The sequence below is a fragment of the Rhinoderma darwinii genome, chromosome 4, assembly GCF_050947455.1.
Source record: "Rhinoderma darwinii isolate aRhiDar2 chromosome 4, aRhiDar2.hap1, whole genome shotgun sequence".
Classification (NCBI taxonomy): domain Eukaryota; kingdom Metazoa; phylum Chordata; class Amphibia; order Anura; family Rhinodermatidae; genus Rhinoderma; species Rhinoderma darwinii.
The window spans coordinates 224,700,957-224,726,267 of NC_134690.1; the positions used below are offsets into that span (position 1 = coordinate 224,700,957).

General features: G+C 43.7%; 1 protein-coding gene across 4 annotated transcripts in view; it reads right to left on the reverse strand.

Moving 5' to 3' along the window:
• Positions 1-18,456, reverse strand: part of HACE1 (HECT domain and ankyrin repeat containing E3 ubiquitin protein ligase 1) — a 105,959-nt gene extending 87,503 nt beyond the window's left edge. The window contains exons 1-5 of one of the 4 annotated variants that reach the window (XM_075862215.1): positions 17,991-18,456; positions 16,010-16,064; positions 14,103-14,192; positions 2,646-2,750; positions 1,404-1,479 (exon numbers count right to left, since the gene is read on the reverse strand). In XM_075862215.1, the coding sequence (XP_075718330.1) occupies positions 1,404-1,479; positions 2,646-2,750; positions 14,103-14,192; positions 16,010-16,064; positions 17,991-18,066 (402 nt within the window). In that variant the 5' untranslated portion in view covers positions 18,067-18,456. The remainder of the gene's footprint in view (positions 1-1,403; positions 1,480-2,645; positions 2,751-14,102; positions 14,193-16,009; positions 16,065-17,990) is intronic. The other 3 variants (XM_075862211.1, XM_075862212.1, XM_075862213.1) reach the window with 3 other exon arrangements.
• Between the last annotated feature and the right edge of the window lie 6,855 nt (positions 18,457-25,311).

Here is a 25,311-nt window from a genome sequence, read left to right on the forward strand (position 1 = left end):
ACATAAATTAAAAAACTAATTTCTGGGAACATTGGTTTAAGTTATTAGTTCTAGTTTTAAACAGATTAGCGGCAACAATAGCAATGGTCTTACATTTATTAAAGTCCTGATCAACAACTATAAAAATGCATAGGACTAAAAAAAATTAAAAATGGAAAATTATCTAAATGCAGAACTAAACTTGGGATTTCTTCCTATGAAGAAAGTAGAACCATAAATGTATGCGAATAAACTAAAGGCATATACATCAGAAGGAAAAAGTAGTGCCTGCAATTCTTATCCTTTCAGCTTTTGATGGATGATGTCAAAGGAGAAGGAGCATGGCACTCTCTAGAGTGCAGTGGCCCTTTACTCATAACCTCAGAGATTTCAATAGCCTTAAGCCATCCAGCAAAGAATTCCATAGGTTCTGGAAAATCATGGTTTATATGGAATTCCAGGAAACGTAAATCAATTTTACCAGTGGATTAAAGGGGTTTTCCAGTCCTAAGAATTGATGGATAGATCATCAACACCTGACTGGTGGGGCTCCGACTCCCGGTAACCCCACTGATCAGCTGTTTTGAAGGGTGCTCGTAAAAGAGCTGCTTTGCCTTCATTCCTTACCTGCTACTACTGTGAATCACCGACACAAGTGTGTGGGCAATTCACAGTATGAGGAGGAAAAAAAATTAAAGGGGAAGCAGCGCTTTTAGAGCACCGTGGTCCGTTCAAAACAGCTGATCGGCAGGGTTGCCGATCAGGTATTGATGGCCTATTCTATAGGCCAACAATTACTTAGGACTGGAGATCCCCTTTTAGAGATCACTAAATGCCAAGCCTGCCTATGACGTCCATCACTTTACCCTGCATTTAACATTACTCGGACGGGTGTTTTTCTATTCTCTCTTTTATCACTTTAACGATCACAGAACTTTATTGAACTTATTCTATTTCTCAGTAAATCATTTACAAGGTTATATCCATCTTACAGAGTGTCAATACTACTACAAAGCTTTGTTTTATAAGCAAAAAGGCACACCTTTGTCAAGTTGTATGCTAGGTCACTGCAAACATATCTTGTTTCAAACTACTTGTAACCAACCGCTCTTAGCTCAGAATCTACAATAACGAAAATAGTGGAAATTTCAGGATTCTATCATTTTCACCAGCACTAGAACAATTTAGAACAAACTAAAAATGAAAGCCCATACCAACATATCTAAAATCGGTTTATTGGTTACCACAATCCTGGTATAGAAGGCAAATAAAGTTTTCAAGTTTGTTCACATCTTGAACCTCTCTCAAGCTTTGCTCACTTTTTAGTGATTAAACCAACATCTTTCCAGCTACTTTGAAGTCCCGATGCCGTTACTACAATTCTGATAGAGAGAGATAATACATCAACGACACCGATCACTTACAGCAGTCAGGCCCTCATTGTTGCAAATGTTGACATCCGCATTATACTCCAGGAGTTTGCTCATGCATTTCTTTTGCCTGCAAGAATTGTAATAGTAAGTTAAAATCAAATAAAGTTCTATTCTTTACATGTCCATCTCCCCAGGTAGATTTTAAAGGTGTTACCCACGATGAGATTAATTTTTTTGTAAGTGCTGGAAATAAATTAAATAAGCAAAAAAACTAGTACTTACCTATCCATGCCCCCTGCGATCCAGCGCTGATACTCCGGCAGCACTCCCGGTGATTGTTTACATGAACATAGCATGTAACTGCTGCAGCCAATCAAAAGGGCTTAGTGGTGACAAATTGTATTTATGGTATAATGCCAGAAATACAACACATGACCGCTGAGCCCTCTGATTGGTTGCAGCGGTCACATGCTACGTACATTTAAACCACCGGGAGTGCTGCCGGAGTATCAGCGATGGATAGCTTGGGGGCATGGATAGGTAAGCACTGTTTCTTTGCTCATTTCTTTCCTTTCCAGCGCTTTAACATGTTCACAACTCAGGTAACACCCTTAAAGGAAGAAATGTGGCTTAGAATTCTGAATAATATAATTTTAGAAGTTGCTGAAATCATCTGTCAAGTTTAAATGTTTATCATCATTGACTTTTAAATTCACCATTATACAAGTTCCAGCAAAGAGCTGTAACATAGAAATATACTACTTTGTAATATACCTTGCCTCCATAGTCCTGTTTCACTGATGCGGGTATGTCTGACTTGTGTACAGAATATTGTGGTTAACTAGTGGATTCTAACTACAAACTCCTCTCCCCTGTAGTCAGGTTCTCTCAGTAGAAGCTACCATTAGGGTATATTTGGGCAGATTGCAGTAATTCACCAGGATTTGACTGCACCATCTCAATATACCCTTAGACTCCTCAGTTTAGACTTCTCTGTAGCAATTGATCCTGAAGCTGTATCCTCTGTCAGATGTCACCCAAGCTGCAGTGACTAAGAAGAAGAATCTTAACAGCAGCAAGGAGAATAGAAGGGCTGAGGAAACATTACAGAATACACTATAGTGGTTATGGAAAGTAGGAAGAAGTGGCCTGTCCTGGTGTAGGAGAGAAGTATCTCACACAGCAAGGGGAGATCGCAAAGACAAAACAAATGCATCTTTTAAAGGTCTAGGTATTCTATAAAGCTGAACCTTCACTTTAAGATAACCCTCCATACGGATCTTGAAAACATACCCATTTCGTGCTGCCAAATGAAGCGGTGTGCATCCAGAAATATCTTGATAGTTTGGATTGGCTCCTCTCTTCAGAAGCAGAACTAAGCATTCCACAGAGCCACAACTGAAGAAAACAAAAAAAGCAACCGTTTATTTTGACCAAAGGTGGTCTGAGCTGCAAACTGCAAAAACCGCAAGCGTGGTTTTACTGAGTGAAGCGAGGTTTGCGAGTGTGCAGTAAAGTGTGATTATGCAGATAAGAGCATAGCTGAACACAACGACGTAGGAAATTAAGGTTTGGTAATTGTCTTTGTGCATTGCCGTTGTGCTCTGTAGTTAAAAAAAATAAAAAGTTTACAACTTAAAAAGGGAGGGGGGGGGGGGGATTAATTTTATGCTACTTTTTTCCCCCAATTAAACATGTACTCCATGGTCAATGCTACCAGCTGTGGGTCTTGTGCAGTGTATGCAAGCCTTCAACAGCCTTTTGAGGGCGAGTATCTCTGCACTACATGAAAGCAGGTTGTGTATTTAGAAGCCGAGATTTTGGATCTAAAAGTGCAGCTTGTGACACTCAGGAAAATTGCAAACCTGCAGAGGAGTTTAGAGCTCACGGAGCAGGAACTGGCTGCGAAATGGAGGTGTAGCATCACTACAGCAGGGCGTTGTACCAAGTCAATGACTGCTGTAGGAAGAATGGGAAAAGGAGTGCAGAAAAAGCCAGACATATGCTGGTGGTAGGGGATTCTCTTATTAGGAAGACAGATCGGGCCATTTGCCGACGAGACAGTGAAAGCCGAACAGTGTGTTATATGCCGGGTGCAGTATATTGTAGATCAGACAGATTGCTGGGTGGGGCTGGGGAAGACCCGGCAATCATGGCACATCGGTACCATTGACAAACTAGGTGGGAGATGGAAGGTCCTTAAAAATGATTTTAGGAAACTAGGGGAGAAGCTCAAGTCCAGGACCTCCAAGGTAGTGTGTTTAGAAATACTACCAGTGCCACGAGCTGGAGATTAGAGAGTTAAAAAAGTGGCTTAGAAATTGGTGCAGGAGAAAGTGTTTGGGTTCATGGGGAACTGGGCTGACTTCACTGTCTGGACTGCACCTAAATGGGGAGGGGGCAGCTGTGCTAGGAGAAAGAATGGTTAGATGGCTGGAGGAGCTTTTAATCTTGGATCTAGAAGAGGTGGGGATACACAAGCGGGGTTGGATGGAGTAGATAGGGAATGGGATACAGCAGGGGCCAATAGGGATTTAGTTGAGGCTTGGGTTAGCAAGCCAAGTAGGGAGGTAACCAGGAACAAATATGTACAAAAGAAAAAGTAAAGGTGGTAATATGAAATGTATGCTGGTGAATGCAAGAAGTCTCACAAATAAAATGGACGAGTTTGAGATTCTAATGACCGACAGATTATGATGTAGAGGGCATAACAGAAACCAGAGTCATGACTGGGTAAGGCTATGTTCATATCAGGGCTGGGCTTCCATTCACGGGTTCCATTAGACCTTTCCGTCTGAGGAACCCATGAACGGAAAGCCAAACGGAAACCCTAGCTTCCGTTTCAATTACCATTGATTTCAACGGTAATGCTTCTGTTGCAATTGGTTTCCGTTTGTTTTCGTTCAGTTTAGCAGAAACAATAGCGTGGCCACCAGCACTATTGTTTCCGCTAGAAAAACGAAAAACCTTACGGAACAGAAACCAATTCCGAAGGAAACATTACCATTGAAAACAATGGTAATGCAAATGGAAGCTATGCTTTCCATTTGGCATTCCATTCATGGGCTCCTCCGACAGAAAGGTCTATCAAAACCCATGAAAGGAAGGCCGATACTGATGTGAACAGGCCCAAACAAATGTGGAGGGCTATAACGTATTTAGAAAGTATAGAAAAGATAAAAAACAGGGAGGGGTTTGTCGGTTTGTAAAATCCCGCCTAAGATCAGTGCTGAATGGAGACATTGTGAGAGGCTGGGACAGTGTGGAGTCAATACGGGTAAACATCCATGGAGCGGGCAATAACCGTAAACTGATAGGAAGTTAGTTATAAACCACCTAACAAAGCCGAACAGGCGGAGGATGAAATGTTGCAACAAATAGAAAAGGCAGCAAATAATAATGGGGTCCTTATTATGGGGGATTTCAACTATCCTGACATTAATTGGGACATAGAGGCTGCTGGATGTGATAGTAGCTGTACGTTTTTATTTGCAATTCAAGACAATTATTATTTCACTCCGTTAATTGATAAACCAACCAGAGGGGATAATGTGCTGGATCTGATCTTCTCTAATAGACCAGATACAATATCAGATGTGGAGGTCCAGGAGAACTTGGGCAATAGTGACCACAATATGGAAGGTTTCTACATAATATTTAATAAAACAGTACGAAGGTAGCCACAAAAATCTGGAACTTTTAGGAAAGAAAAAATTGACTGATGGAAGCACTTAGTCCTGTAGATTGGGATCATGTAATGGTAAAACAGAAATACTGAAGCTAAATGGGGAGATTTTAACCCCTTCCGACTGAAGCAATTTTTCAGATTTTCCTTCCCACCTTCCAAAAGCCATAACCTTTTTATTTTTCCGTCGATAAAGCCGTATGAGGGCTTCATTTTTGTGGGACGAGTTGTCGTTTTTATGGCACTATTTATTGTACTGGGAAACTGGCCAAAAAATTATTTGTGGGATGAAATGGGCAAAAACAGCGATTCACCGTGCAATAAAAACGCCATGTTAACTTTATTCTGTGGGTCAATAGGATTACGGCGATACCAAATTTATATAGTTTTTTTTATGTTTTATTACTTTTACAAGTAAGAAACAAGTTATTAAAAATACAAATACATTTTGTGTCGCTATATTCTGAGCGCCATAACTTCATTTTTCTGTCGATTGAGTGGTGGGAGGGCTTGTTTTTTGTGAAGCGACCTGTAGTTTTTCTTGGTACCGTTTTGGGGTAGATAAGATATTTTTTATAACTTTTTATTCCATTTTTGTGGGAAGATTACTAAAAACCAGCAATTCTAGCAGTTTAAAATGTTTTTCTTTTTTACGGTGTTCACGGTGTGAGCTAAAATATTGTTAAATTGTAATAGTGCCTTTTATGGATATGGAAAAATACCAACTCTGTTTATTATTTTTATTACAATGCTTCATTAGGAAAATGGGAAAAGTGTTTTTTTTACTTAATATTTTTTGTACATAAAATAAAAACGAACTGTTTTTTACATTAGTACCCCTAGGTGACATGAACCAGTGATCACTTGCATGATATACTGCAATACTAAAAAATTGCAGTACATTGTGATTTTGAGAGGCTCCTATTAAAGGGGTTTTCCCACGAGAGACATTTATGACATATCCACAGGATATGTTATAAGTGTTAGATAGATGCGGGTCTCACCTCTGGGACCCACACATATCTCCAGAACAAGGCCCCCTAAACCCCGTTCAGCCTCTGTGTGCTGCGGCTGAATGAGGTGAATTCAGACCATGAAAAAGATTATATTTTCGTGAGTTACGTAAACAGCGTAACTTGCTGAGCTACGCTGTTTCCGTAACTACCATTAAGTTCTATGAGACTTACGGAAACAGCGTAGATCAGCGAGTTACATGGTTTATGTAACTCACGACCATATAAAAATTTTCATGGTTGGAATTTACCTCATTCAGCCACAACACACAGCGGCTGAACAGGGTTTAGGGGGCTTCGTTCTGAAGATAGGTGCGGGTCCGGGAGGTGGGACCCGCATCTATCTGAGATTTAGGACATATCCTGTGGATAGGTCATAAATATCTCTCGTGGAAATAACCTCTTTAAGCCCTGCCTCTGGGAGGGCTTAATAGCACCACAAAAATGGCAGACCTGAGGGCCTTCGTTAGCCCCCAGGCTGCCATAACAACCATCGGCACTCGACGATCACAGGGGCCAATTGGACGGCAGAGGGAGCCGTCCACCTATTTCTAACAGCTTAGATGCCACGGTCGCTGTTGACCGCGGCATCTAAGGGGGTAAGCGAGCAGGACACTGCTCAAGCGGTATCCCACTCGTTGCAGTGAAGTGAGGTGTCATTGCAGTGAAGTACCGGCTGTAACATCCAGCCGATACCCACTTATGAGCCTCCAGCTCCATACTTCCTCTTATGGGCTATGAAATAAGTATATGTCAAATATTGATGAGGGGGTTAAAAGATATACTACATGAATCGTAAAGTAAGTCTATAACTTCTGGTAACAAAATGTGTAGGAATAAAAGGAGACCAATATGGATGAATAGGGAAGTACTGAATATAATAAGACAAAAAGCATTTAAAACATTGAAGGCTAAGTGTTCGGAAAAAGAATTCCAGATCTATAAAAGATCTGAGTAGGAAACCTAAAAAATGTAATAAAATTAGCAAAGTTAGCCACATAAACAAAAAAAAAAATCGCATTAATATAAATTCCAAAAACATATAAAAATACATGAAGTGGAAAAAAAATAAAAAAATCTGATAACATTGGCCCTTCAAGAGACAACCATGGGAATATAATTGTATAGGACAAAAAGAGAGCGGAGATATTAAACATGTACTTTTCACATGAAGTAGTACAACTGCGTCTGAGAAAATTAAATATTGATAAAGCCCCTGGGCCGGACGACATACTTCCACGGGTATCAAGGGATTTAAGTTCAGTATTGGACAGACCATTGTATCTCACTTTCTTAGACTCTCTTGTAACAGGATCAGTGCCACAGGATTGGAGGACGGCTGATGTTGTATCAATATTTAACAAGGGTTCGAAGGTGGAATCTAGTAACTACCATCCAGTAAGTTTGGTATCTGTGGTATGTAAAATATTTGAGGGTATTCTAAGAGATGAACTAGCGTAGAAAAGTCTAACAACAAGTATGGATTCATGAAAAACAGGTCGTGCCTAACTAACATGCTCGGTTTCTATGAGGTGGTAAGTGCAAATCTGGATTTTGGTCATCCAGCTGATGGGAGATCAGGATTTTGCAAAAGCATTTCATACTGTATCACAAAGCAGCCTTGTACGGAAGCTACAGACACAGGGACTGGAAGACAATATATGCATGTGGGTAAAGAATTGGGGAAGGGACAGAGAGCAAGGAGTCTGTAGAAATGATACTTACTGAATATGGGCTAAATTCAACAGTAGGATTCCACAAGGATCGGTGTTAGGCCCAATTCTTTTTAATCTCTTTATTAATGACCTTGTGGATGGGATTGATAGTAAGGTGTTATTTTTTTGCTGAAGATACAAATCTTTGTAGGATAGTTAAAACTCAGCTGGACTATAAAATATTACAGAAAGACCTAGATAATCTGGAAGCATGGGCGAAAAAACGGCAGATGAAATTTAATGCAAATAAATGTAAAGTAATTCACCTAGGACGCAATTAATGCATATAAATTAAATGGAATAAAACTGGCGCTAACGGAACAAGAGAAGGGCCTGGGTATTCTGGTTACAAATAAGCTAAGCAGCAGCACTCAATGTCAGGCAGCAGATGCAAAAGCTGGAGTTTAGGGAGTATTAAAAATAAATAAAAAAGGAGATAAAAACCTGTGATGCAAATGTAATATTACCCCTCTATAAAGCTCTTGTAAGGCCACATTTTGAATATGGGATTCAGTTTTGGCCTCCATATTGTAAAAAGAACATTGGAGAGCTGGAGAGAGTTCAAAGGCGGGCAACTAGATTATTAAATGGGATGGGAGGTGTCGCTTACAATGAAAGGCTAGAAAAATTGGGCTTGTTCAGCTTGGAAAAAAGACGTCTTAGGCCCCATGCACACGACCGTAAAAACTCCCGTAATTACGGGCCGTAATTACGGGCACATTAGACTTCTATTGGCCACGGGTACCTCCTCGTATGCTTACGGCAAGGTGCCCGTGCCGTTGAAAAAGATAGAACATGTCCTATTTCAGGCCGTAATTACGGCACGGGCAGCCCATAGAAGTCTATGGGGCTCCCGTTATTACGGGTGACTACGTGTGTGCACCCGTAATTACGGGAGCGTTGCTAGGCGACGTCAGTAAATAGCCACTGTCCAGGGTGCTCAAAGAGTTAAACGATTGGCAGTAACTGTTTCAGCACCCTGGACAGTGCCTACCGATCACAATATAGATAAAGCTGTAAAAAAAAAAAATATATAAAAAAACAAACAAAAAAAAAACAAAAAAAACACGACATTCATACTTACCCAGAACTCCCTGCTTCTTCCTCCAGTCCGGCCTCCTGGGATGACGTTACAGCCCATGTGACCGCTGCAGCCAATCACAGGCCAATCACTGGCTGCAGCGGTCACATGGACTGCCGCATCATCCAGGGAGGTTGGACTGGATGTCAAGAGAGGGACGCGTCACCAAGACAACGGCCGGGTAAGTATGAATTTCTTTTACTTTTATTACGGAAAGGGCTGTCCCTTCTCTCTATCCTGCACTGATCGAGAGAAGGGCTGCCGATTACTGCAGTGTAATTTTGCAGCCAAAAACGTGCCCGTAAATACGGGTGGACAAAAATACGGTCGTGTGCATGGGGCCTTAGAGGTGATGTGCGGTCAATACAAAGAACACATGATTTGTTTTTTCCAGTTGGTGACGGGCAGGCAGACTAAATATATCAAATTAAAATTAATACTGTGAAGAAGTAAATAATTACAATATTTACTTTGTAAATGTGCTTTACTGATCTTGTACCACTTTTTAATTACATTATGTTTTATTGGCTATTGCGATAGAAATGTAAATTCAGAATTCTGCTGGACTGCGGTTATGAGAGCAGTGCATTGTGGGAGCTTAGATGACAGCTACACAAGTCAGACAGCAGAAAAGGTGCTAAACTAACAAAAGCAACAGAATTTTAATAAATGTAGCGGACAACACGAAATAACTTAAAATATATATGGAACAGTAAAGCATAGTATTTGAAATATTACTATTTACTTACATTTCAACTGTGAGATTTTAATAAGTGGAATTTCGCTTTAAAAAAAACATAAGTAAAATGTCCCAACGTATAATTTTTTTGTCCCATCGCTTGTCCAGTGTCCCTTATACAGCATGTTAAGGTTGTGCATTAGCCACGCAGGCTGCAGACAGTACTTGTGGAAGTCTGGAACCCCTACCCAACATCTGATTTTATTTATTTATATATATATATATATAGAGAAAAGCGTAGAACACAGCAACGGCACCAGGACTTCAGAGTAGATGAAAGCAAAAAGTGGATTTATTCACCTCAATAAAGCAACGTTTCGGTTCAACAGGAACCTTTCTCAAGCCATTAGAGAAAGGTTCCTGTTGAACCGAAACGTTGCTTTATTGAGGTGAATAAATCCACTTTTTGCTTTCATCTACTCTGAAGTCCTGGTGCCGTTGCTGTGTTCTACGCTTCTCTCTATTCTCTTGGGGAATTGATTCACCCCCAGGTAACGAGCACATGGCCTGATTTTCTGGAAACCATTGGAGTGCTGTGTTCATTTACCATTGGACTGTAATATATATATATATATATATATATATATATATATATATATATATATAGTGGAGGTGTATCTAGGCCGTTAGAAAGAGAGGGGCGACCCACTACGACGTCCATCGCCCCCCCCCCCCCATGCAATCTCGGGTTGTCAATGATTGTCATGGCAGCCTGGGGACCTAGTAAAGGCTACAATCTTTGTAAACCTACTAAGCCCTGCCAGGGGTAGGGCTTTAAGGGGTTTTGCAATATATATTATTATACATCTTTTCTTTTAGTCTTGTCCCCCTTTCAAATCTTTAAATATAGTTACGTTTTGAAAGGTGCCGCTCAGCACATGACTTCTGATGTCACGTTTACAGCCTCATCCACTGAGGTGTCGTATATTCTTCACATGGTCTAGCAGCAGACTGTTCGAGCTGGGTATATGACACGTCACTGGTGGCGTATCGTTTCAGGGTCGGCTTCTTCATTCTGTGGATGCGCATCTCACGCCTGTGCGTGAACTCACTAACTGCAGGAGCGAGGACAACGCTTGCGCAGGTACCCCCTGTATTTTCAGTAGACAGTCCGACTCCTATGATTGCCCTGCGCTTCCCTGGTCTGATATTCTAGATGTAGCAGCACTATTAGGCACGGATACATCCAGACAGGCTAAACTTTATTACAGCATAGTTGGTGGGAAGCGAATTGCGGTCATTGGATGGGGCAGCAAATCGCCGATGACAAGAGTTCTGACAGAAACTAGAGAGGATTTAAAACGTGAAAAGGGACAGGATAGAACAGAGGAAATAATAGAAATGATGTGTGAGGGAACATTTATTTACCATGGCTGATGGAATTGGAAAGGGAAAACGCAGGATGGGGCAGGATGTCAATGGGGCTGAGCTTGGATGATACACATGAACTCTAGGGAGTTCATGCACACTCATTACAGCCTGCAATGCATGCAGGGAAATGTAGTCTGAGCTCAAACAAACAACATAACGGACCTCGAATAGATGTAAACAAGTGTTTCGCGAAACCAGAAAAAAAAATAAAAAAAGATGGGCAAGTTCAATTATTATATATTTTTATTATACTAGCATTCAGAGGTTCTGTATTTAAAGGGTATATGTATCACATTTCTTTTTTTTTTTTTTAGGGTAACTCGGAAAACCCCTTGAATAGGAGCCTGTAATAATCATTACAAATTACATACATATCCAAAAATAGAAATGTAAAAAAAGAAAAAAAAAAAAAAAAACACCACACCTTTTCCCATTTTGTCGCCAAAAGCTATGAAAAAAAAAATAATTTGAGCTGAATAAAGTTGTAGTTTTTACCGAAATGTGTACACATGAGATCATGTTACAAATCGTAGACAAGGTCCATTTTGTAACGCCGAGGCCGATTGTAATAATACATAATTTAAAGTCACCTTGATGTGACATACGCACACACACACACACTTAGAATTTTACCCGCGCGGTACATTTTGGGTAATGCTAACACCGGCTAATATTAAATATCTCAGCGAAAAAAAAAATCCTATCTCAAAATCGATTGCGGCATTGTTTTCGTATTGAAAAGAGCTTTTAACCCCTTAGTGACCAGCCTATTTTAGACCTTAATGACTAAGCCATTTTTTAAGTTTTTGTCTCATTCAAAGAGCGATAACTTTTTTATTTTTGCGTCGACATAGCTGTATAAGGTCTTGCTTTTTGCGGGACAAATTGTAATTTTTAATAGCACCATTTTGGGGTACATAGAATTTATTCATTAATTTTTATTAACTTTTTTTGGGGGGCTGGGGGAATAGAAAAAAAAACCTGCAATTTCGCCACACTTTTTTGCATCCTAAATTTACGCCGTTTACCGCGTGGTATAGATATCACAATAACTTTATTCAGTGGGTTGTTGCGATTGCAACGATACCAAATTTGTATGTTTTACACAGTGAAAACACTTTTTTTTCCAAAAGGATTTGTTTTTGTGTCTCCATATTTGAAGAGCCATAACTTTTTTATTTTTTCGCCGATGCAATTGTATGTTTTTTTGCGGGACGACGAAGTTTTTATCGGTATAATTTTGGAGTAGATGCGACTTTTTGATCACTTATCACATTTTTAAGGCAGGATTCACAGAAAGCAGCAATTTTTGCATGTTTTTTTTATTTTATTTTTTACGACGTTCACCGTGCGGGTTAAATGATGTAATAAGTTTATAGTCTGGGTCGTTACGGACGCGGCGATACCAAATATGTGTAACTTTTTTACTTTATGTTGTTTTTTTATAAAGCAGTTTGTAAGGGGGAAAAGTGGGTTTTTCATATTTTTTGTAACTTTTTATTAAACTTTTTTTTTTAAACTTTTTTACTAGTCCCACTAGGTGACTACAATATGCGATCATCCGATCGCATTTATAATACACTGCAATACTTCTGTATTGCAGCGTATTATGCCTGTCCGTGTAAAACGGACAGGCATCTGCTAGATCATTCCAGAGGCATGATCTAGCAGGCATTCACTACAGGCAGACCTGGGGCCTTTATTAGGTCCCCGGCTGCCATCGGAGACACAGACACTCAGCGATTTTATCGCCGGGTGCCGGTGGGATGAGAGGGAGCTCCCTCCCTCTCTCCAAAACCACTCAGATGCGCCGCTCGCTATTGAGCACCGCATCTGAAGGGTTAAACGGGTGAGATCGATACTAATATCGATCTCACCCAGTCGAGCAGGGATGTCCCCTGCCCTCAGCTACCTCTGGCAGCTAAGAGCAGGGAGATTTGACAGCTCCCTGCTCGGTTTACTTATTCCGATGCAGTGCCGTAGAAAGACAATTGCATCGGAATAAAGCCCGTTAGTGGCCGACGTAAAAACACTATGGGGCAGTCACTAACAGGTTAAATGAGCCCCCACTCTACCCCCCCCTCCCCGTGCCATTTAAGATTTTGCTGCCTCCGCCCACCCCCACCCAAGGGGGTGGCGGTGTTTTTTTGGCGTTAACTGGTAGATTTGATAACCCCATTAAATCCCACCAAATTTCAACCCTCTACCTCGAGCCGTTCAAAAGTTATGAGGGTGTTCCGGAACTTTTGGTGGGCACTGATATATATAACACACACACGCCCCATCATCCCTGTATGTAACCCCCATCATCATTGTATATACCATTGGGGCGGGCACTGTGCACTCGCCATGGCACGTAGGCATTGATGCTAAACAAGAAGTAAATGGGGCGGGCATTGATGACACCGTGGACCAATAGGATGCCTGAAAAGCCAGAAGTTCAGCGGAACCTGAAAGCATGCTCCGAGCCACACAGTTAGGAGAGTATGTATTTTATTATTTTTATTGGGTACTATTAATGGGGGCATTACACTGCATGGGCGAATTAGGCTGGGTGGGGGCAGCTATAGGGACATTATACTGTGTGGGAGGCAGTGTCAGGGGTTATATTCTAGACAGCAGTATACAGCAGGCTTAGGGGATCTATATTAATTAAATGGTGTGGCATGCAATTGTGGGGTGTGGCATGCAAAAAAGGGGTCGGAGTAGATTTGCAAGTAAAATTTACTTCATTTCTCATACCAGGGTGCAACGTTTCGGTCCAAACAGACCTTTCTCAAGCACTAGAAATACATGATGATAAGTACATATATATTATTTCCCTATAGTACATAGTATGTGATGAATAACCATACCGTTTGCATTAATTTCAATGGTAATGCTTCCGTTGCAAATGGTTTCCGTTTGATTCTGTTCTGTAAGGTTTACAATTTTTCGTGGAAACAATAGCGCAGTCGACAAAAAAAAACGGAAACCTTACGGAACGGAAACCATTTGCAACTGAAGCATTAAAGAAGGTAGCTATGGTTTCCATTTGCTTTTCTGTTCATGGGTTCCTCCGACGGAAAGGTCTAACGGAACCGATGAACGGAAGGGTACAAGTGACAACTAAAATGCCCAAAAAAAACCAATATAAAATATCTTACTTGGCAGCAATGTGAAGCAAACTTCGCTTTACTCTTCCAAAGGCATAGTTGACATCAAACTTAGAATTTGAAAGTAACTCCTGAACAGACCTTAATGAATAAAATAAAAATAGGTAAACATCTTTAGATAATTAATATGCTTATTTTATGCATTTATGTTAATAGCTGAATAATACAGAGCATACAGCTATGTATGGAGAAGCATGAGCAGTAGAATGGCTCATCCCCGATGGGACAACCCTTTCCATATCCCCTATTAGAGCAACAGACTGATCACGACTCTTTCCTCTGCAGGGAAAAGTCATCTGCAGGTTCCCTCAGAAATAACAGCTGATCACCAAAGGTTAGAGAAGCCAGACGTGAAACGATCAGCCGATTCTCAGGACAGCTTCATTCTAAGAAGGGGTTGCGGATGTGGTGACATTCAACAATAGCTCAGCTTATAGGCAGTTGGCCATACAAATTCACTGAAGACCACCAAAAGCTAAATAGCATCTACACATAGCCTATCCTCGGGTACAACCATCAAACCAGAGTTCCCGAGCACACAAACCTGACATCTCCAGATGCAATGCCAATTGGCTAGGGTGATATAAAGCAGAAGGCCATTAGACAGTCGAAACACATTCTGTGTAGTGCCGATAATGCTTTACCATCTGGCAGATGAATCTCTATTCGGTAGATGCTTTTGCTCAAGTGCGAAGCTTAAAGTGAAGTAGAGAAGGAATAGTCACCTGGGTTTTTTTTTTCATGGTTCTTGCAAAGCACTTAGGCCTTATGCACATGACCATAGCTGTGTGCACAGTTCGTGATACGGCACGGACAACCCGAAGGAGTGCCACCCACAGGCCGTCCGCAAACACGGACTGTGTACACACAAGATGTGCATTGACTTTAAAGAACTTGGACCGCAAATGCGGCCCGTAAAATAACTTGTTCTATTTTTTTGCGGTCCGGGCTCCCGGACAATGGAAACCGCGGTCGTGTGCATTGGTGCAAAGAATGTGTTGTATACTATCCGCAATTGTGGATAGTATGGGGCCGCAAAATTACGGTCGTGTGCATGAGGCCTTAGATTCCGGTAAGGAAAATCTATATTATACTACATCACACAATGGCATTTTTACAGAGTTGATATTTGTGGCAGCAGATTAAACCTTATCAATGGTTTTAGTAGATCAATGAACCGACAGACTAAGCCAGATCTGTAAAAAGTGGTTTGCAAAGTTTAGTGTGGAAATTTTGCATAAAACAAAAATATCCCAGCAATTTTTCCCTTAATCTTCTCCTTTCACTTGATCCTATTTGGTCTCACATTGCTTTCAATATTGATAAATGTATAAAGAGTTTTTATATATGTGTTCCAGATGATCAGCCATTCTCCCCATCACAATCCTGTGTCTGGCTGTGAGACAACTGGCTGCAGCAGGAGCCTTCTCCTTACCTGTAATGAAAGCAGGGGGAGCTGGAGAACATGGCAATCCAATGCTAGCACTGATCCAGATTTAACCGCTGTGACTGTGTGTCCTCGGAACAGTCCCCCAATACACAACTCTATCCCATTCTCCATGTGCGCACAGCTCCTCTGATGCATTCTGTCCTGTGTCTTCAACGAGACCCCTTCCTTCCCATATATCACATGTGCTGTCCCATCACTCACTGTCACCTTGTCACTCAGAGGATGTACCATTAGTAATAAATATTTATGGTGTAACTTTTTGGTTTCTGCCCTTCAAACTTGGGCGTCTCTTATCAAGCGTGTCCTATAGTTACAAAAACTGCCCTAAGACGCACATAAATGAATACGGTATTCCTGAATTTGATATCAGAGCCAGACAGGCATGTTAAATCAGCTCTTCTATTTCTCATTCTTGGCACTAAACCGTAGCCGCTGTGTAATCACATACCTGTGTTGATCAGCCATTACCATGGGCATCAAGGTGTAAACGGCAGTTTCATTATCTATAAGACACAACTAGGCATTTTAGAACAAATCATTAACACAAATGATATAGAATGATCACAGGATTCACAGACTAAAGTACAAACATATGATCAGAAGGCAGATCTGGGCAAATCTTACTCTGTGACACACTCCACAGACACAACCTGGTTGTGTCGTTTTATATGCACTATTCCGCCCCAAAAGCTATTTTCGGGTCCAAAAGGGAAGAGGGTATAAAGGAAACTCTTGCATATCTTCTCCCTATTGGACCTGTTCTGAGTATTGATAAATAAAAGAGGCAGTAAACACTGTGCAACCAGGATGTGCTAACCCTGGCATACATGCCACCGCAATTTCCCTTTTTCCCCAGTAGTAGTAGCAGCAGTGCCCCCCTTTTTCCTCACGGAATGAGCAGAGATTTGTTGCGGATTTCCCAAATTGACTTCAATAGGGAAGTTAAAATCCGGAATCAAATCCTAGTGTTGTGCATTTTGCTGCGGATATAAAAAGCAGTACTCACCTTAGCCCCTTTTCCCTGGCGCTCCCCTGATGAGACTTTCATGGTTCCCCACCTCCTCCAATGATGAGATGGAGCAGGGTGAACAAAGACCGGTAGGGTACCAGGCAAGCATCACCATAAAAGCACCAGAGGATCGGTAAGGTGAGTCAGCTTTCGTTTGTTTCTGCAAAAGAGAAATCCGCAAGAAAACGAAAATTTACTGCTAATTCGTTACGGAATCATCCGCATTAAATCCAAGGAATGTGGATGGATCCAGCCTAATGCAACCTGAATTAGCCCACTTAACCCTTCTGCTTCCAGGGCTCAACAACGCATTCTCATTTATGGACATGTAGCACTATATTTATTTTTGGAACCCGACTGCTGATGCAAATTAAACCCATTGCTACAACTGTCTATACACAGATTACTGACAATAGAGATCTCATGGTCAGTATTCATCTTTACATGCCACCCATGATGTGGACACTTTTCTCATGACAGGGCCACTTCACTTGTCATTTAGAAATAACCCACATAATGGGGCCACATTACCCGCCATGTCCCTCATGATAGGGCCACATCACCCGCCATGTGAACATGTCCCTTACGATGGGTCTACGACACCTGCAATTTGTACACATCCCTCATGATAGGTCAACAAAACCCTCCATGTGGGCACGTCACTCATAATAGGTGTACATAACCCACCACAAGGACACGTAACACATGATAGGTCCCCCCACCCATAATTTGCACAAATCCCTTATGATAGGTCTACGATACCTGCAATGTGTATATATATATATATATATATATATATATATATATATATATATACACACACACACATCACGATAGGTCCACGCTACCCACCATATGGACACGTCCCTCTTAATCGGTCTACATAACCTGCCACGTGGACCCGTCTCTCACAATAGGTCTACATAATCCGCCACGTGGACACATCACAATAGGTCTACATAACCTGCCACATCTCTCACAATAGGTCTACATAACCTGCCACATCTCTCACAATAGGTCTACATAACCTGCCACGTCTCTCACAATAGGTCTACATAACCTGCCACGTCTCTCACAATAGGTCTACATAACCTGCCACGTGGACACGTCCCCCATAATAGGTCAATTGGTCCTCCCCACACATAATGTGCACAAATCCCTTATGATAGGTCTATGACACCTGCAATGCGTAAATATATACACATCATGATGGGTTCACACCTCCCTCGATGTGGACACATTCATCATGACAGGTCAACCCCACCCGCCTTGTAGACATGTGCCTTGTCATAGATTCATGCCATACAAGATGTATAAAAGTCCCTCATGCGACCTACCGGCCATACATAATGCATACACATCCCCCATACGTACACATGAGGTGTATAGGTCCCCATGATACATACACACATGCCATTACCTTCTGGTAGCTCCACGGTGCGGGCTCGGCGCAGAGAGCGGGTCAAGCGATTAAGCTGCTCCATGGCTCTCTCCATGCTAGGGAGCCCAGCCCCCAATAGAACAATACGTCTCCAGCGCCCCCAACAAGAATACACTGGACACGGATAAAGAGAACCTCAGACAGCTGTAAGACAAGGAAGTGCTGGAGCAGGTCAGCTGTCACACCCGGGGCACGGCTGCGATGTTACTGACGGGACGGTAGGGGGAATCACCACTGGCGCCGCACTTCAGACCCATCCTGTCACCACTCCGTAACCTACTTAGCCGGTTATTGCTGCCGTGTGACCATGACACTGAGCCGTGCAACTTCCGACCTGCGCTGTTCTCAGGTTCCGTGGCGCTATTGGGAATTGTAGTTCATTAGCGTGACCACTAGTAGGGAAGTACCAAGGCCTCCCTTCTATCCAGACTACGTTACCCAAAAGCCACTGCGAGCCATGGTTACTAAGGATGTGCCCGAAATGTTTATCTGGTGATGTCTTCCTATATCAGCCAATCACGGTAGAGTAAACCATCAGAGGCGTAAACGAGGTGCCCGCTCGCCTTGCCTTCTTTTCTACCGCCCATGTTCAGCTATTGATTATTGCGAGCGGACGTTTTACCATATTGCTTAAAGGGAAGGTGTCACGAAAAAAAAAATGTTTATATGTTTTGCTTTTAGTATGTTATTAAAATAAATTTTCTTTATTTGTGTTTTGTTTTTTTCTTTCCTTTACTTCTCTATGGGACCTGCCATTTTTTTTTCATCTCTGTATGTGTCGATTAACGACACATACAGAGATGGAATACGGCACATACATCCCCATAGTTAATGTGAACGTGAGCAGTTCCATTCACTATGGTGTACGCCGTCTGTGTGGGAACGGCGCATGCGGTGCTCCAACACAGTCCAAAAGGAAGGTCTTCGGCCGAGCGACATCCGGCGCCATTTTCATGTGGACTGGAAGCCACAGTAAGATGACTACTTCCTGTCGCGGCTTTCCTCCATATGTTCAGAAGCAAGGACTAGGAGCGGAGGGAGCGGCGGCGGCAGGAGCAGGTAAGTTATGTTTGTGTATGGTCATGTTATACTGTGTGATTACCACTGTATCTAATCCTCCTACACTGTACATTCGCTCAAAAAATGGCAGCACACGGTGTAGGAGGTTTGAACATTCAACCCCCTCCTTTCTCCTGGCACTAGCCAGGATGAAGGAGGGGGGATTGTTTGAGGACGCTAGAGCGAGTGAGTCTTCTCCAATTTTGCAGCATAAAGCAATGAGGTTGCTTTACCACATGCCAATGCTGCAATTTGGGGAATTGCTCCCTCTAGTGACCAGCACAGGGAAATGTTATAAATTAGAATCTAAATTATAATATTTCCTGACTTGTGAAAAAAATTTAAAAAATTAGAACAATGTGTAATCATTTATATACTAACAGTTTATATATATATATATTTTTCTAGCGCCACATTCCCTTTAAAAGGGTAAGAAGCTATCGGGGCAGGACATGCCAAGAAAACCCACAGCTGCAGACATGGTCACCGATGGAGGTCTAACATCCAGGGTTGCCAACCTCAATTTCAATTTGTTAGCGCCCAAAAATCATGGCCAAACCTTTGTACAGACAGTGAGAGTGTTAGTTCGATCCTTTCCCGCAGTAGTTCACAGAGCCGGCTACACTACAGTCTGCTTATCAGACATTAGCTGCTGTATGACAGGGAGGTCCTTAGATCTCCTGTAACTCAACAGAGGCCAAAATATTTTAGGGCGTCCATTGGGCCAGTACAAGACGGTTTACCGCAAAAAAAAAGTATGGGATAGTGTAGTAGATTACAGTATTCCATGTGCCGGTATACAGAAAAAAAACATACCGTCTATTTTTAAAATGGGAGACTATGGAGACTATGTTTTTATTTAATAAAATATTATATGGACTCTATTTCTTTTTTCCACACACAATGTTTTTTTTTATTAACACTTTCTTACTTTACTGGGGGCTGCCATGTTTTATTGCATCAGTGTATGTGTCTCTTAATGACACATACACAGATGGAATACGGCAGCTACAGTGCATAGGACACAATGAACGACTCCCGTTCATTGAGTCCTCCGCTTCACCTGTCTCACTCTGTACTGCGCAAGCACAGTTCAGAGCGACCCACCATAGAAGCACTGCAGGTAATGTGTGTGTGTCTGTCTCTCTCTCGCTGGCCTGAATCTCCCCAGGAGACTCCAGCGCTTATTTCTGGTCCGCTGTGTCCCGTAGGGTGCGCGCGCATGCTCATGACCGGCCTTAAAAAGCCAGCGCGCACATGGGAATTATCATTAATTAGCCCATGATCACCCTGGACTATGAGAAGCGCCCTGCCCCTTTGTTCATTCCCTGAGCGTTGTTGTGTTTTCCTATGTTAGTCTTGCAAATGCTCCCTTAGTGTTACCCTGTTCCCGTGCGCTGCTACCTGTATCCTGTATTCCATGTTATTTGGTCCTATGCCTTAAACCTGTTGGAGTCGTGTTGTGCCACTGGTTCCGCCTGCTGTGTTTCCCCACGTCTGCTGTCAAGGTCCTATCTCTGCCTAGTTGTTGCTACTGTCTGAAACACTACAGGTACCCTTGTGCTTGGACTATATATTGACTTGGTACTCTGTTGGCCAGCTGCTATCCCGCTACGGCGGTACGGCACAGTGGGTCCACATACCCACAGATCGTGACAGTACTCTCAGGCCATGGACCCCGCTGGTCAACCCAAGACCATGATGACGTCACAAGCCATGCAGGCAGACATGCGAGGCCTTCGGTCAAGACAAGACCAAATTCTCCCGGCACTGAACTCCATTACACAACAACTGGATACACAAGCTGCAGCCACCAAGGCACAAGTTCCTGTTCTTCCAACTGTTCCTCCTATTACACCTCCTTGCAGTACCAGTACCGACTCCCAATTCTTGCTGCCACTACATTCTCGCTTCAATGGAGACGCGAGTACCTGCAGGGGTTTTCTGAACCAGTGCCAGATCCACTTCAGCCTACATGCCAAAGCATTTCCCTCTGATAACGCAAGGATCGCTTTCATCATCTCGCTCCTTACTGGCAAAGCCCTAGCATGGGCGAATCCCATCTGGGAAGGTCAGGGACAAGAGACCCGTGGCTTCCAGTGTTTTCTACTGACTTTCTGCTCAGTATTTGAGGAACCTGGGCAAGTCTCATCTGCTGCTGCATCTCTGCTGACCCTTCACCAGGGAGACACCTCCGTGGGTGAGTATGCCATATAGTTTTGCACCCTGGTGGCAGAGCTGTCCTGGAACAACGAGGCCTCGGTGGCTACATTCTGGCAGGGACTGTCTTCCGAGATTAAAGACAAACTTGCCACTCGTGATCTGCCACCGACCCTGGATGACCTCCTTCTCGCCACCCGGATTGACATGAGGATCCGGGAGCGATCCCAAGAGGTTCGTCGGGAGAGAAGACTTCCCAGGCTGGCTCCTAATTTCCAGAAATCCCTGTTGCCCTCACCAGTTGTTCCACTGGAGGAGCCTATGCAGGTGGACCGACTCAAATCATACGTCCAGGAGAGACAACGCAGACACACTTCTGGACTTTGTCTGTATTGCGGCTTTGGAGGCCATGTTGTGTGTTTGTGCCCTCAGAAGCCAAACAACTCCAAATGCCTAGAATTGGTTAGAGAGACAACCCTAGGCGATACAGCGCTGAATAAAATACTCTCTTCAAGACTATCCATCCCCGTGACCATAGTGTCCGGCGAAAAGATGCACCTGGTCTCTGCCTATCTGGACTTTGTATCCGCAGCTAACTTCATCCAAAAAGACCTAGTGGATTTTCTCCAGTTGCTCACAGTCCCTCTGGATACGTCTTTGGCTATTGCCTCAGTGAATGCACTGCCTCTGCCCGATCCAATTGTATCTGAGACCAAACCGCTGAAGCTCCAAGTTGGAGCCCTTCATTCGGAGCTCATTTCTTTTCTTGTCCTGCCCAAAGCCGTCAACCCTGTGCTGCTGGGTCTCCCTTGGCTTCGACTACATGCCCCAGTCCTGGATTGGAAATCCGTAGAGGTTCTCCAATGGGGCTCCAAGTGTCTCAATCGCTGTCTGTTGCAGATCCGGCCCAGCCTCCTCTTCCTCAGTCGTTGGCAGGGTTACCTCCTCATTACTCTGTTTGCGGATGTCTTCAGCAAAGGAGGAGGCTGAGACGCCGGGCTTATGACTGCCCTATTGAACTGGTTCCTAATGCGTCCCTTCTTCGTGGACGGGTATACCCTCTCTCCCTGCCAGAGACTTAGTCTATGTCGGCCTGGAGAGGGGTTTCATACAAAAATCCTCCTCCCCGGCCGTGGCCGACTTCTTCTTTATCAAGAAAAAAGACGGATCTCTTCGGCCTTGCATCGACTACCGGGGCCTCTATCAAATCACAGTCAAGAACAAATATCCATTGCCACTCATTTCCGAACTATTTGACCGTATACGAGGAGCCAAAATATTCTCTAAATTAGACCTTCGTGCGGCTTACAACTTGATCCGGATCCGCCGGGGTGACGAATGGAAGATGGCATTCAACACCCGAGACGGGCACTATGAATACCTGGTAATGCCCTTTGGTCTGTGTAACAGTCCCGCGGTCTTCCAAGAGTTCGTCAATGACATCTTCCGAAAATCTCCTCTATGTCTGTGTTGCGGTCTATCTTGATGACATTTAGATTTTTTCTCCAGATCCGGCGACTCATCGCAGACATGTCCGTCAAGTTCTGCTGTGATTAAGAGAGATTCGCCTGTATGCCAAGCTGGCGAAGTGTGTGTTAGAGAAGAATTCTCTATCCTTCCTGGGCTACATCATGTCGGATCAAGGCCTCAAGATGGATCCTGAGAAGGTAAAGTCCATCCCGGAATGGCTACTTCCTCAAGGCTTGAGGTCCATACAGCGTTTTATTGGAATTCGTCAACTTCTACCTGCAGTTTATCCCAAACTTCTCTTCACTGACAGCTCCCATCTCTACCCTCACTAAAAAAGGTATGAACGCCAAGGTGACTCCAGAGGTAGAATCTGCATTTAATACCCCTCAACCCTCCATCAGCCTGATGTATCACGATAGTTTTCGTTGGAGGTGGACGCCTCCTCTGTTGGTGCAGGTGCACTTCTGTTCCAGGGGGGTTCCAAAGGGAAGGCAGTGGTATGTGGCTATTATTGTAGACTTTTTTTTCTCCCGCAGACCGCAATTACTCTGTTGAGGATCGAGAGTTACTGGCCATTAAATTGGCTCTGGAGGAGTTGAGACCTCTACTAGAGGGCGTAGCTCAGCCCATCCTGATATATACCGACCACAAGAACTTCAGCTATCTCCAGTCGGCTCAACGGCTGAACCCCCGTCAAGCCAGGTGGTCGCTGTTCCTTGCCCGGTTCCAGTTTGTGCTCCACTACCATCCTCCGCAAAGTATCATTGATCCATCCTGTATTATTTCTGTTAATCCTCTGCAAGTTAGAGACAGCCTTAGGACTTTTGTGCGCCTGGCAGACAGGAGGAGAATCCTTCGCTGGGGGCACAGCTCCAAACTGGCTGGGCACGCTGGTGCTCGTAAAAGCGTGATCTGATTGCCCATCATTTCTGGTGGCCCACGCTGCCCAAAGATATTGTGGACTTTGTCTTGTCCTGCACTGTGTGCACTGCCAACAAGGTTGCTGACTCCAAGCCTGCTGGTCTGCTCCAACCTCTGCCTGTGCCCAATGCTCCCTGGCAGCATATCGCAATGGACTTTGTCACAGACCTTCCTTCCTCTGCTGGATGCAATACGGTCTGGGTGGTGGTGGACTGGTTCTAGAAAACGGCTCATTTTGTTCCGCGTTCCGCTGACCGGCCTATCTTCTACTTCTTGACTGACTAACCTCTTCATCCAAGACATCTTCTGCTTGCATGGCTTGCGTCCTCATATCGTGTCTGATCGGGGGTTCAGTTTAGGTCGAAATTCTGGAGAGCCCTCTGTAAACTCCTAGATGTGAAGTTGGACTTTTCCTCAGCCTACCATCCCCAGTCCAATGGTCAAGTCAAGAGGATTAACCAAATCATGGAGAATTATCTACGACACTTCATCTCCATGCAGCATGATGACTGGGTACAGCTTCCTCCTTGGGCTGAGTTCTCATACAACAACCACACAAGTGAGTCCACAGCTTCTACACTGTTCTTCATTGTCTACAGCCAACATCCATGAATTCCTCTTCCTGTTTCAGCTACGTCTCAGGTACCCACAGCTGACTCTGCATTCAGGGACTTTTTACAGATCTAGCAGCAAACCCGGTCCTCTATTCTGCTGGCGGTCGACCGCATGAAGCGAAATGCGGATGCTAGAAGAAGAGAGCCGCCTCAGTATCCTCCGGGTACCAAAGTCTGGCTGTCCTTAAGGAATATCTGTCTAAAGGTACCTTCGTGGATAGACCACGAGATATGGCCATTCAGATGGATAGAGTTCATAGACTGGCGGGCCCTCGGGCCAGGGATGTCAACCACCCACGGGATGTTATATGCAGAGTTCCCTTATACAAACAGAAGGAGGACATTGTATGGAGAGTGTGGGAGAAAGAGGCCATGCCCTATAATGGTTCAGAGGTCACCGTTTTGCCGGATGTTTAGAGATTGACTCTCTACATGTGTAGAGCTGTACGCCCTTTACTGGAGGCTACTAAAGCGGCAGGTGCTACATACAGGTGGGGCCATCCCTTCCACATCATACTCTGCAAACAAGGGCATTCGTTTGCTGTTCGATCTCCAGATGACTTGGAGGAGGCCCTTCAGTTCCTGGAGATCCCTCCAGTCCGGCTGCATGATTGGACTGAGCCCCCAACGTCGCTCTTTCCCAGGGGAGGTCCCTACCCGGATCCTGCTCGTCCGATTCCGCCTCGCTCCAGGGACGGTCCATCCGAGATGATGACTCTAGTGAGGCGTTCCCCGCACAGAGACTTACCACATTATAACTGTACGGCCTAGCCCTTACCATTTGGGCCTCGGTCGTTGTTTTGCGTGTTACTTGTGCTTATTTCCCATTTGCAGTGTTCTTCAAGAGGTGCCGCTGTCAGTAATTGTGGTGGTTCTGAACAGGGTATTCTGCACAGTCTGCTGGCAAGGGGGTTCCTCTATTTGTTGACCTTCACATGTTTATCCAATCAGGGGTAGGGAGGTCTCCGCAGAAGTCTACTCTCATGACCGTTCTATGTTTTTTGGTATTCTCTGGCCTGGTTGGGTACGTATTGGACATGGAGCGGGGCAGGTAGGCTGGTCACGGGGGGGTTGGT